Source organism: Prunus avium, chromosome 8, assembly GCF_965620075.1.
Source record: "Prunus avium chromosome 8, drPruAviu1.hap1.1, whole genome shotgun sequence".
Lineage (NCBI taxonomy): Eukaryota > Viridiplantae > Streptophyta > Magnoliopsida > Rosales > Rosaceae > Prunus > Prunus avium.
The window spans coordinates 31834303-31848923 of NC_142291.1; the positions used below are offsets into that span (position 1 = coordinate 31834303).

At 36.2% G+C, this 14621-nt stretch overlaps 2 protein-coding genes across 2 annotated transcripts; both read right to left on the minus strand.

Moving 5' to 3' along the window:
* Positions 1-615: 615 nt before the first annotated feature.
* Positions 616-3954, minus strand: LOC110772636 (rhomboid protein-like protein). Its single transcript, XM_021977093.2, has 8 exons — positions 3728-3954; positions 3511-3635; positions 2701-2761; positions 2407-2573; positions 1888-1993; positions 1585-1787; positions 1361-1498; positions 616-1087 (listed from the first exon to the last, which is right to left on the minus strand). Exons 1-8 carry the CDS (start codon positions 3749-3751, stop codon positions 985-987), a joined length of 927 nt encoding a protein of 308 aa, XP_021832785.1. The 5' UTR covers positions 3752-3954; the 3' UTR covers positions 616-984.
* A 763-nt stretch (positions 3955-4717) lies between these two features.
* On the minus strand, positions 4718-13648 carry ATATH8 (Protein kinase superfamily protein). The gene is made up of 16 exons (XM_021977078.2): positions 13105-13648; positions 12293-12468; positions 11426-11591; positions 11177-11229; positions 10547-10690; positions 10335-10439; positions 10112-10237; positions 9200-9400; positions 8686-8792; positions 8415-8577; positions 8191-8256; positions 7883-7976; positions 7298-7410; positions 6866-6936; positions 6314-6467; positions 4718-5766 (listed from the first exon to the last, which is right to left on the minus strand). The coding sequence occupies exons 1-16, from the start codon at positions 13433-13435 to the stop codon at positions 5335-5337; spliced, it is 2502 nt and encodes an 833-aa protein (XP_021832770.2). The 5' UTR covers positions 13436-13648; the 3' UTR covers positions 4718-5334.
* Between the last annotated feature and the right edge of the window lie 973 nt (positions 13649-14621).

The following is a 14621-nucleotide window of genomic DNA, read 5'->3' on the forward strand; positions in this document are numbered from 1 at the left end:
AACGTGTGACAACGAACTTCAAGGTTTTCAAATTGGATTTTGAAAAATGCAAGTGGATTTAGAAAAAGACATTGGATGATACTGCTATCTTTTTGGGTGATAATTCTTTGATATTTATGTTTTAGGATGTCAGCCAAATTGAATATACTTCAACCATGAGGATGAATGTATATTTGATGAAACTCGTAAACCTCGTAATTTTGGTGTGTATAACATCAAAAGTCGAAGCTTTTTGCAACCTTACAAGACAGATGCCATGACCTTAAGATGGCCAATCGCCCCCCCAATTTGGATTGTGCCAAGTTTTCAACTATAAAAAGCTTGATTAATCTCTTCATATTATTTCTCTTACAGTGTAACTTGAAGATTTTAAAGGTACTTGGTTTCCTTATGCCATGCTTATTAGATTCTCTTACATTCTGACATGCTAAAATTTGTGTTTCAGAGGGAACTGTTTGATTCATGTTCCAAGCTAGAGAAACTCAAACCAGCCCTATATATTTAATGTTAATTAATTTTCATTATATTTTTCTGAAGGGATTTTGTTTTGTATATTTTTCTTTTACCCCACATGAGACTATAATTCAGGAATAAACATCCATAAAACATGGTTGATTTGAGATCGAAGATAAAACACTTTCTGCTCAGATATGTATTTGTACAACATGACAAAATGGCCCCAGTTGTTTAAAGGAGCAAAGGTTCCACTCAGGATATAGAGCAAAATGAAAACCAACGGGAGATATGCCTCTTTAGAATATCTATTCTACGTATTTTTGAGTAAGAACACACACCAATCATTGTGCGTAGACAACTTTTTTGTACCATTACGGTAGAGTCCAAGAAAAAATGCTAGCAAAACGATCCTCTAGAATCCACAGAGCGAGATATGAATAAGAAAAGGGAAAAGCCTTCTCTTCAAATACCACAGAACCTCTCAAGTTCTAACAGAACGGACACACTTGAGTTGGTTGACAGAAGCAATTAAACACTCTCCGTGGCATCTCTTCCTGACTCTTCTGTACCCTGTGCTGCACCCAACCTCTCAGCTGCCAGTCTTTCTTCAAGTGCTCGAGCCCCTCTTTCTCTGCAAAAGGCAGTTCAGTCACAAATGAACACTCTTTTTCCCGCTAAAGTTATTTGATTATGCTGGAAGGGAGCAATAAATTCCTTTTTCTTTAATAGTGATACACTTACGGGCATTATTGAAGCCCGAAGGGGGCTACAGAAATTCTGTCACAGTACAAACCTCTTCACTAATTTGCACATTTATTTATGTGTATTTTATTTGCAGACTATCATACCATCTAGTGAACATGAATACCAAAACTGTTTGTGGTATTGAGAACAGAAATGTTACCTCCTTCTAGATGCTTCGATGGGGTCGGATCCAGGCAATGTGGTGCCTCCAAGGGTATAACCTTGGGATTCGCTGGAAGTGTCAAATCTTCCACAGAGCATCCGATGGAATATAGATGCAACAGGATCAATGACTGGTCTGCGACAATTAACAAGAAATACTTAGAAAAATGGCAACCTAAGAAAATTGTTTTGAAGAGTTTCAAAATAATAACAATTATTTACCTTAAAAATTCAGGGAAGAAAGTAGAAAATGCAAAATCATCACTTGGGTCGCCCTTGAGTTTAGTTTCTGGTTTCCTCTGCCAGTATCTGAGATAAATCCAGCTCAAATAGGTGCCAAATATTAAAATTGGAAGATATGTTGCTGACTGTGCTGTCCAGAAGCTTATGGCAATGGACAACAATAGTGAGAGAGATGGCAACCACTGCACATAATTGAAACAACAGCAAATTGGGGGTTATAGGACTATTAATTAATTAACCTGCAGAAATTTTCATTAAAACACCATTTTCAAAAGTCCACACCTTAGATTTTATCTTCAATAAAGGCAACTCCTGATCAGGGATGATTTGCTTGATGCCAACCAAGAAACCTGAAAGGACCCCATGGAAGCCAGAAAGAGGCAGGTAGCTGGCACAAATGAACAAAAGAAAGTAGCAATATTATGCATGAGATAAAATAAATGATCAAACCAGGCTAACACATGTACAAACATTATTATATACAATTTCATACATGAACAATGGAAGATATGCGTTCACAGTTTAAAAAATGATCTGTTTCAAAATTTGTGTGCTATTAGAGTTAGATCTGAATTGCCAATAAATCAGCTTGAAAGGAAAAAAGGGGGAAAAAGTGTAACAAATTCCATATTTTTTTTTCCTATTTCTAACAAATCAACATGCTACAGAATACAAGGTAAAAAAAAGTAATAAAGCTGAAAAAGTAGGGAGACAGAAAGAAAGACAAAAATATGAATCACTGGCATCCCCATAACTTTTTATTTCTCTGAATGTTTAATGCTATCTTAGTAGTGTACTTACAGGTAATTTTCGTTCATCGTAATGTAGTACAAAGCAATAGCAGTGATGAAGGTGCATATGGAAGTTAGGAAGTTAACTACAAAGATGAACTTCAAGAACTCCCTAGAACCCCACACAGGTTCAAGCAGCTTCCCAATAAAAAGAAGACCAAGAATGCTAACAACAACCTGTTAAATAAGTGTAAAAGTCAGTACTATTTCTTAAATGAACATAGAGAATCTGTCAGGTACAGAAATCTCAGGCAAAATATGACTACAGCACAGAAAAACTGTTTATGGAATAAGAAGCACATACCCCGTATACTGATTGCTCAATGTAACCGGCTGTTAGGAGGTTCCAGACAAAAGGAATAGTCCTACAACACAGAAGTTTGGATTAGAATTAAGTTGCAGGTAAGAGGTTCCAAATCTAAAGAGGTGAGCTTGCTCTCGCTCTTTATTGGAGTGACCGAGCATAGGGATATGCAAAATTAACTCTCTTAAAAAAAATATATGCAAAACTAATCATGTGATGAACCCCAAACCCCAAAATATTATGATTATAAGTCCCTTATTACATTACTCAGAATGAAATTCCGTTAGAAAAAAAAATTATAAAGAAAAAAAGAAGGCATAAAATGTTAAAGAACAGAAATGGGGAGACCAATGGGAGAAGCCCAAACAGCCTTAAACAGAGAGGTGCAACGACTACTGGGGTCAATAATGCATCATCTGGTTCAAATTTTTCAGGAGAAGGCACTACGCTTCACTACAAAATCAACTTCTAAATTTTTGCAAAATCCAGAATCTAAGGGAAAACAAAGTCTGTAATCAACTAGTCAAAGGACCATCTAAGATAAAACTGCAGAGATTACATACAAAGGGTTATCATATAATCCCAATGCCACTAAAGCAGGGCCAACAACCTGAGCTGAGTTTCAGATCAACACAAAAGCAAACGCTTAAAAACATCCTTTTTCACAAAAGTTTCACAAAACCCATCACTGGAAACACAGATTTATGCACTATTTCACTATTCATTTTGGTTAATCTCCAATCCAAAAGCCAACCCACAACACAAAAGCCAACCCAAAATTGAACACCAAAATAGAGAGAAAGACGAAACCTGGCGGGAATGAGCGCTAGATAATTAACGGCCTGAGGGAGAAACTGAACCACAATGTGTCCTCCAATAAGCACCACCGCTAAGCCCTTGCATAGCCGAGTGAACCCAGAGAACGCACCCGCGCCCTGCAAGCCCACCACGCAGAAATTCAATTGAAAAACGCAAATCAGAAGAAAAGAAAAGAAAAGAGAGAAGAGAAATTGTGGGTTTTGCTTACCCCTGAGAGTGATGGAGTGCTCATGGCACGTTGTCGTTGACCGTTGGATTTGGAGCGGTGATTTGAGATCGGAGTATCAGAGTTTGGGTTTAGCAAGGAAGGTTTGGGAATTGTACAAATTGTGGATCAGTCCGATCCGCGAAGGAGTTGAATCGAAACATGCGGTGAATATTAATATAAAAATTGGTGTGATTGGGTAAAGGCGCGACCATTGTTCAGATTGGATTGAGTTACAAGGTTTCCTAAATGTACATTTGTTTTTCATTTTTAGTCAATTTCGTCAACATTAATAGATGAAATTTAACATGAAAATATACAACTGCCACATACGAGTATGTATGAGGTCCGCATTTTTGTTTATCAGCTCAAAATGTACATCTATTTTTCTTAATAATGTTAGATTTATAAGTATTGAGATATGTAAGTCTTGAGATTGATAGGTCTTAGATTTTTTCCACTGGGTTTTCTTAGGCAAGGTTTTGATGAAACAATGTTTGTTCGCTCGAGTCTGTAACCTTTGATAGTTGAATGAAATCTTACTATTTCCTCAAAAAAAAAAAAAAAAAACACTAAGCAAAATTACAAGACCAAAACAGAAAATGTACCAAACCACAAAACCCAAAATGTAATTTGGGAAAGTTCAACTCAAGTCAATTTAGCTAAAAACAAAAAGAAATTAGTTTTAAAAGAGTATACTTCAATTTCCATATTCTTAAATTCACCCGCTCTTAAGAAAAAAATAAAATAGAGATGTTGTATGTATCGTGTTGAACTGGGAAGATTCAACTATTATTTTCGTTCACCAAAAATTTGGAATTAAAATTTTGAAAACGATGCCTAAAATAATTCCAGAGGAATTGTTTCACAAACATGTTGCATGCTAAAACGTCACATATGATATAAAAGAGAGTGATAAGGCATCTCTTTATGTATATGGTCTTGCCATGAAGAAATTTGAGTTTCTACGCAATAGTATCGTGAACTATAGACTTTTGTCTCAACAGCCATGTGATTGCAATCATTCAACAAGAAGATGGATTAGAATTTGCTTTCACATATCAACTACCGAAAAAAAAAAAGAGAAGGGAAAAACAGTTTAGATCTGTTACAACATGGGAAAGAATCCAATATTTTGCATGTCTTCTATTTGCAGACATGCCTACCACCATCTACACAAACATTAATGAGATGTTAATCTCTTACATGCCATCTCATGTATTCAACCCTAAAACGTGCTCCAAAATCTGTATATACTTCTCACCGTTTAACATATGTATTAGGTTAGACATGGACTGTTCACATACCTCACTATTTTACACTTCTCGACAGCTTGCAATGCCGTCCTTGATCCGCCTTCATCGTCACATTTGCGGATCTGTTTTTGTAAGTACAAATGGTGATTGAAGAAATGATAGCTTTGCATAGGATCCTGAGTTCAATGCAAGTACTAGGCCTGGTGCGGCCTTAAACACCTTAATCCAACTCAAGCAGTGAAAATACCAATATCCCTCTTATCCTCCTATCAGTTGCTCCAAAGAACACTGCGAGTGGAAGCCTGCAATCTTAGCTTCTCCAAAAAATGGCTCTGTGGGAGTTGAATATGAGCATCATGGGATCGCATATTGCTTTCGAGCAAAAGATATGGGGCTCAAGTAAGCTTCAGAGAAGGATACTAAAGCACGATGGCAAGCCAAAGCTAAAGCTGTGGTAAACATAACAAATGAAGTCCAGTAGAACCTCAGCATCAATATTGGATTTTTCCTTGCAGAGTTTAGTACATTTGAGAAAATCACTTTGAGCCGACGATCTCTGAAGATGGTACGGTAATCATAAATGGGAGTTTTGGAAGATGGTTCTAGATCTCTGTTGTCATGCGCACTTGCCAATCTCAGATCAGAACTATACCGAGTTGTTGCAATGCCCCGTCCAAATGCTGCAAACATCCATTGATATAGAATGTCTGCAATGACACTGCAAAATTGCTGGCGGAAGAACTTTGCCTCCCTGGATACCATTGCTTGGACCAATGAAGCTCCATCCTATTAGATTCAATTGACAATGAGGTTTTAGTTCATATGATAAGATGACAAGTGATAGATCATGGGTAAAAAGCATCATGTTTCACATGTACTTAACCCTCCATCTGCCTATCTCATTGTTACTTAACCCTCCATTTGACAATTTCATTCTTACTCATGCAAGATAAAGTCCAAATTCGATCAGCAAGCCATTGTCCTACGAGAGCTACACCAAAAGGTAGGCAATACCAGAAAATATGATGCCATTGGCAACCATCAAAGTGAACTGAGAACAAGATGAATTATCACCTCAAATGAAACTAATAGCAGCTAAAGACGATAGTGAGAGAAGGGAATGAGGAAAACGAGAGTAAAAGTAGAAACCAATTAGAAATGAGATAATGTGTAATTACCATACTATCCTTTTAGCCTCTAACCCTAACATTAAATGTGTTATATCCATAATAGGGGTATATTTCACATTTTCTGTGTGATAATTGATAAAGAGAGTCATCTTAACAATATTATAAATACAACGAGAAAAAGGGACCAGCATAAGGGGACTCACTGCAGTCATCAACAGTCTTCTGAGCACAACACCATCTTTGGATGGTAAAAGCCTCAAGACCAAGTTTGCAACATCAACTGCACCACTATCCCTTAGTGGTAAATAGCCAAGGGAAGAATCAGCTTTTGATGCTATCATCCCATGCAAACCTTTCCTGCAAAAAAATATAAGAATCATGAATATTTATTTGTACAGAAGAGATGCAACCCCAGCAAGTTATCAGGTGAACTAAGAAAGGCTATCAAAAAGGACCAGCATAAGATTTTTGGTAATGATGGATAAGGTATCCTATTGTGAGGATGATTAGCATCCCATGCAAACCCTAAAAGCTGTTACTGTGACTATCCACACCAAAAACAACAGAAGAGTGCAAAAAAAAATTATCAGTAGCTGCTAACAGAAAAGTAATTTCCCTTCTTCTTTTCTACTTATTCATGGAGTCATGGGCCTTGCATCTGACCAATTTTTTGAAGTTCTTAAAGTTCCAAGACATATTCAAAGAATAAACTTGTACCTTGGGAATTGGACTTCAAGAGATACAATTTAACATACCTAGTTGCACCTACTTTTAAGAAAAGAGCAAGCCTCTGCCACTGGAACTCCTTCTTTTTGTTAAAAACCACCTGAACCGAACAAATCAAGTAAATCAACAACAAATATGCTAAAATTTTGATTTAGGAACCTCACTGGATAGATTGTCCTCCAAAAAACCTACCCCTATGCCTTTGATTATCAAACAGAAGTTTGTGAAAACTCAGAAGGATGGGAGACATCAAATGGAGAGTCCAAAATTTGGTTCGCATGATACCAATACCTACCAAGTCTAAACTAACATGTTTTACACTATAGATTTTACATTTCTAAGTATGCAAAGAAATAAAGAAATGCCATTAGTATGTGCAAACAGATATAGATGTACTGCAAGTCCATGTGATAACCCACAAAAACTAAGAGCATAGGCTATGGTTTTTGAGCATTTCTTACCGAATGTAAAATTTTCCTTGTTGCAGCTGAATTTTCAGTAAGAAGTTTCCGAACAACATAAGGGTATGCAGCTTCAAATGTTTTAAAGTTTTTATCGGCAGCTACAGCTAATCCTGGGACAACAGACAAAACACGTAAAATCTATTGAGCTAAACAATCTTTATAAAAACATTGAAAAGTGAAGGATGATTTAGGGGTTGGATGCATCACACAGAGAGCTAGAACCAGCATCAGAAAAATATGAAACAAATTGATATTGGGCAACTTGCTGATTAAGATATGAAGCAAAAAGTCTGAAACCAAGAACTGATTCTGGTCTCATAATACTTTGCAATCAAGATAGTCCTTGTATCAGCTTGCTGATTAAGAAAGATACAATCAAGATAGTGATTGTGTCAGACTTGCTTAGATCACTATCTTGAGGCAGCATACAGGGCATCCAGACAGTAATCATACATCATGATCGTGATTGTATAGGATAGTGATGCATGTAAAAGTAACACAACATAACCAGTATCCTACAAAATACAGATACAAAAAGTATATGCAAATGGCATTTGATGCCCTAAGGCAAGTGAACACTACCTTCGAAGGAAGCGAGAGAACGTAGAACAAGTGAATAGTACGGTGGCATGCGAAAATGATACTTGAAGGCTATGGACCAGATTTTACCCAGAACCTTCGGAAAAATTACAGTTACAATCAGCCTTTAGTAAATATAAAGAAGCAAGTAATATTATGTGTATCATTACTACAGGCAGAGGAGCTATTGTTGAAGGAAGACACAATTACAGATTGCAGATAAGCCAATTTCCAAGTTGTTCAGATGATATTTCATGCTGAAGAATACTTGTAAGTTACCAATATTTACGAGATCAAGACATGATTCTCACCCTGCTGAACTTCACATCAGGAATTCCATCTCTAAATTCTACTTCTCCCAGCTCATATTCCAGATCCTAAATCATAATTACAGCTCAACAAGTTAGTTTCCATAGTTAAGAAAGAAAGTACAATCTCATTGACTTTCATAAATAAATAAAAAACATATTTTTCAGAAGCAGAAATAATAGAAAGACAGTACATAAAACTGAAACCAAAGAAGCTGATACGATACCATGGTTACACGCCTGATATTAGTCCCTGGCCTTACGACATCCATTTCGGTCAAGGAATTAACAAGGGATGCCCAATCTCCATTTACTATGTGCACAATGGATGCAAGCATAGCAAATTGATGCTTTTTTTCCATCTGACAAAGCAAGCCAAAATCCAAAAACCTGACATAGAAGTCACCAGTAGAAGTGAAATGAGCTATATATGCACACTTAGATATTTGGGTATAGCATGTAAAGCTTATTTCTACACAGTGACAGTCAAAGAGGTACCCGATTTGTCCTGAGGATGTGTAACGCAGGTTTCCAGGATGTGGATCAGCATGCAATAAGCCTGTTTCGAGGAGCTGAACTAAGCATGCCTCCACTCCTTTCTTAACCTACAATAGTCAAACCACAATAATCTGTCACTCAGCTGCCTGTGATGACATAATATAGGGAGATCATACTACAAACTGAAACACTCAGAATAATAATTTGACACATCTTTTATTGGAATCACTAATTCACTAAGTTAAGAAACCACATTTTCAATGTTATTTTCATTGAACTCAATATAGGATGGCAGCTTACAAATGAATTAAAATAGGATGTCCATATCTCTTCTCCACTACCCTAAGCTAAGGTTGTTTTGTCATATTTCATAACAGTATTATTTTGGCCCCTCAAATCTCAAGTCAGTTCTGACAAAATTGATAGCTAATAGCTATCACATAGGCTTTCTACCAGGAATCTGGAATTAACTAGAACCTAAGAAAAGTAGAATCCTGCCATTCAAATTGCATACCAAATCAAGCAGACGTCTTTTGGCATCAAGTCTTTGCCTCTCTGAATATTCAGAGCCATTATCAATAGAGCTTCCAGCAGATACAGAGAGTAAATCAGTTGGACTCTCACCAACAATCCACTCCATAGTCAGAACTCTCTTTCGACTTAATTGTTGAAATCCTTTTGGCACAAACATGAAGGGAAAGGAGGAATGAGCTTCCTGTACAGACAGCCACAAACAGTCAGTAATAGGAAAAAAGCATCTAACCTAGAAACAAACTAGTAATAAACTTTTACGAGTATGTCTTATCACAGAAAAAGGGAGCTTCATATGTTATCAAAAGAATTTCACTTCCATGCTAAACGAGTAAATGTAACAACCAATTCTGGATTCTACCCAACTTTTCCCTCAACATAACTTCAAACAAAGAAATATTTAACCTCCAAATAATAAAGGTCCACATCAAGGTTTCTTTCTCCTTTGCTTTACTCTTGTTTCCAAAACTAGCCCTTCACTGTTTAAAATGTTTTTTTTTCTCTTTCTGAAACAACATTGTGATAAGAAGTACATCACACTAGGGAAATAACTAACTATTGGGAGATTAACAATTTTATTCACCTATCTAATACTGATGTCAGTCGATGGTTGGAATCTCATGACCCTATGTCATGTTGATTACCAGTAAAAACTGTAAACAACCCCATCCCATTTAGAGCAGGATTGGGAGGTTAACCATTTAACCTGTCCTATAATTTACCCAATTCCTGCAAACTTAATTATTAAACTGCATATCTGCAAGATGAGGTAGCATTAAGTGTAACTTGAAATGCAATTCTTAGCCTTTTAAAGAAAAGGTTAATTAATACTTTGTAATTACCTTTCCTGGTAACCATTATAGTTATTAAACTCAAATAAATATGCAATTATTACCAGAAACTTGGAAGAATTTGAAGCCTCTAAAGTGTAATCCAACTCTCCAACTAAACCTTTCCCAAGCTCATCAGCATACAGGCGCAGGTCACCTTTTCTCTTCGCTATCTTTTGCAATATCCCAAGCTGAAATGGTTATGTACAACTGAGTACAAGCTTAATGAAAAACATATATAGGAAATTACAATTCACCAACACAAGATTAATCGATTCTTTTACAAACCCCTAGGCGAAGAATATATATATCGCGCACTACAATATGATGCATGTTAGGCCGTTGAACTTTAATAGCAACATCAAATCCATCAAGAGTACGCCCACGGTAGACCTAGAATGTGTAAAACATCAAGCAAATAAGAAATAAACTCGAAAACATAATAATTATAAATAATTCTACATCAATTAAATGCACACATATGTATGTGTTATATGCACCTGACCAAAAGATGCTGCAGCCTCAGGTTCCCCAGAAATGTAGCTAAATAATGACTCTGCAGGAGATCCTAATTCTTCTTCGATAATTTTCATAGCCACTTCCCTGGGAAATGGAGGAATTTGATCATGCAGCTCAGACAATGCCTGCAATCATAAACCAAAGAAGACAAGATGAGCAAAATATCCAGCATGTCGAGTTATTTCAAGGAAAAGATGAGGAAACAACAAAATATCTTGCATGAAAAAAGATAATATTCAGAAGAACTTTCACATTGAGGAAAAAGAAACCACAAACAAAATGGTATTGTAATAATTGATGCGACTTACATAAAGACAAAAGCGCACCAGCATACAACCACAAAGAAAAACATCATTAGATTAAAGTCCACACATATCAATGCAAAACAGGATGAGAAGAATAGGATCATTTTTAGTAAATTTATTTTTTTTCGTTTGCTATACTGACATAGTAAAGACATTGAATGCACATGAAAGTTTAAACCTTTACACTTGACGGATAATACATAGAAGTGTGTTATAAATATATGATTTCACATTGGTGGCAGATAATGTACTAATATTCAAATAAATAAAAACAAAAATAGAAGATATAGTTCTATACAATCTAACCTTGGAAATTTCAGCACCAATAATGTCTGGCCTGGTGGAAAGGGACTGACCAACTGCATCAGCAAGCAAACGCATGTAACTAGCATATTGGCAATCTTGTGACTGCAGGGGAAAGTAGAAGTCCTAGCATATAATTTGAAGAGCAATATGTAGAATAACGATAGAGTAAATTTTTAAAGAACATAACAAGAAAGATGAGAATTGGAGCTCTAATGCTCAGAAAAACTTCAACTAGATAGACTTTCTCACCTTTGATAAAAGTGGGACCCAGGTTTAGCATAGTTTCTTTTAACACCATTCCAAAATTGTATTGTGATACGTTCTCATTAATTCCCTCATCTGAACTTGGTCTTAAGAACTTCTTTATCCCAGAGGTCCGAATTCTGATTGCAGCAGAAGCAAAGGAGGAAAATACCTTACAACACACAACATAGGGAACCCAATAAGGATTTATTTTATCAAATAGCCCAAATAAAAGCTTTTGCATAACAATAAGATAGCAGACCCTGAACTAAATAACAAGCCAGAAAAAAGATAGACATCTAACAGGCAGGTATAACCCAAGAACATGTTTTATGTTTTCCAATTTACAGTTCCACAATTTGAGAAGATGTGGTGGATCTTTGAAGAAAAAACAGTATTTTACAAGTCAAGATTGGTACACTGTTATGAGGGAGCTCAAAAAATTAGGAAAAGTGTCAACAATGTTAACTATAGTTCCTGTAATTTGACTTACAAGCACCCTCATCCTACACAGGATGCAATTAAAATAAGAACTCTAGCAAACTGGTGTTTTAATTAGTAATATAAACAGATTTTAGAAATAATAAAAAGGAAAGAAGACCTTAAATTTACTGGGGATAGAGAATTTTGGACTACAATAAATATATGCTTGAAATGTTATAAAAGATTGGAACCAAATAACTAGCCAACTTAGTGGGCCAGGCCTAGCAGTGCCAAATATCAGTTTAGTAGAACTTAGATCCAAAAGTGTGCCATTGGAAGAGCCTCTAGAAAAGGAAACTTAGTACTAGATAACTCACCAATTTAAGAAGGGGCACACCAACAAAGTATTGGATACCTAAAAGTTAATTATCTATTAGATATTGAACCTACCTCGAGAAGTCTGAAGGCCACTATATGGGGCCTGCAACTGAAATAATCACCAATACTTTCTGGATCATAGACTTCAGGAAGTGGCTTAGACCAAACCTTAGACAGATAATAAAAGTATAGAGCATATGCCTCAAAAGCCTTGAGATCAGCCATGAACAAATCAACACCAGAGAGTTCTGCCAGATGATAGATTTCCAACATCAATTTCAACTAAACAAGGTATAAGTTCCAAGTTTCGAACGGGATCACACAAAATGATAATTTAAGCATTAGATAATCATACGAAGAGGGTAATATATTTTCAGTCAAAAATATTGGCAACCCAAATTTGCTACACTTGAGTTCTTTCCATCCTTATTAGAATGTCATTGGCAAAACACTATATGGTATGGATACATGATTACTTGAGAACAAAACTTATTTTTCCTAGAACAGGAATCAGAGGACACCTAGTAAGACAAGACCAATCTAGTCCTAACACAAAAAAAACTGATGGGAGGACTGACAAAATTACTTGACAAAATGAATAACAAGTGATTAATCTTATACTTTGTCAAAGTTTTGTAATTATATAAAAGGGTGAGACTTTACACATTTGCAGCTGTTTGTTAATGAAATCAGAACCAATCTGTCAAATTAAGCAAATTATGTTATAGTTTCTGATCCCTTAGTCAACCCACCACACTCACTCACTCACTCACTCCACTTGGCCAAAATAAAAAAAATTCACAAAATTTGCAGTGGGAACTTCATTCATTTCCAAACTTGCAAATCTTTAACAAAAAAAAGGTATGTAGAAGATGGTACTTAACCTGGATAGGAAGGTTGAGGCCAAGAAGGAGCTGGCAATGGAGGCGCATTGGGGTCTTCGAGGTTGCGAAGCCACACGATGTCGTCTAGGGTTTTGGAAACCTCTGGAATTCGAAAAGCCTTATTAGCCCACTGAATCCCACTCCCAATCCCTCGCTTCAGAAACTCCACATCCTTGCGAACCACATGACCCAAGTGCCCGAAGTCCCCCAGAGCTCGCCCCTGCCTCGCGCGCTTGCTCTTCAACGTCGTTTTGGAGGCCCCCGTCGACCTCAGCACGCACACCGGCTTAAATGACAGCGACAACGATGCTGCTAGCGCTGTCGTCGCCATTACTGGCCTGCCAGCGAGAGCTGCTGCGTGACGGGAAAATGGCGGTTAATTAGTTGTTAATGTTGTTTAATTGGTTAGTTTAAGGATGTGATTGGTTTTGGGTTGTGGACTTATCGCAGTGACGATGATGAAGACGACGAACAAGAGAAGAACGAGTGGCAATGGGGGAAGCGTTGCGGGTGCCTCGTGGCCACGGTAAACCGGTTAGATGGACTTAATCTGCTGCTTTGGTGTGTACTGTGAGCTTTTAGGCACGGGGGTGTTGGTTGGTTTCCAGTCTGTTCCTGACCAGTAACACCTTGACACGTAGACAAGCTCACGACCGTAGACAATCGATAATTAAGAAAATCTTACTTTTTGAACTTATAGTTCCGTTATCTATCTATATATATAAAGCAAAAGGCAGAGAATGGTGAAACATTCAAAATACCAGAAAATGCCCTTAGTTAATTTAAATATTAAGAATTGAAATTCTTAATTAAATGAGGATAATATGATAAATTCACAATTAAAAAAATTAAAATAAAAAACAAAATCAGATAATAGATCTTTCTTTTGTGGAAAATAACTACCCATTTTATATTTTCTTAATTCTAAAAACTAAAAAAAGAAAACCAATTGGCACACGCGTGAGCGTATGGCAATGGGCTAGTATATATAAAGCAAAAGGTAAAAAATGGTGAAACATTCAAAATACCAGAAAATGCCATTTGTTAATGCAAACATTAAGAATTGAAATTATTAATTAAATGAGGATAATATGGTAAATTCATACTTTTTTCATATTAAATAAAATAAAATTAAAAGAAAAATTAGATAATAGATCCTATTTTTATGGAACACAACTATCCATTATCTTTTTTAATTCTAAAATAAATTTAAATTTTTATAATAAAAAAAGCCTCTCGCAGGCACGGAAGCGCATGCAGAGAGGCTAGTTAGAAGAATATGTCATTTTTGAGAAATCTTACTTTTTGACCAGTCCCAACAGTATGTCATTTTTTGTGACAGAGATTTTTTTTTCTCAAAATTTTGTTACTGAGATTGAATTGCAATATTTAGTAGAATTGGATATTGGATTATCAGGTTGATTAACGGTAATCCAATGATGTATTTGGTGCTACTCATCCAACTTAATCTCAATCTTTTGATGGGATTTGTAATCCAAATACATTTGGTCATAGCA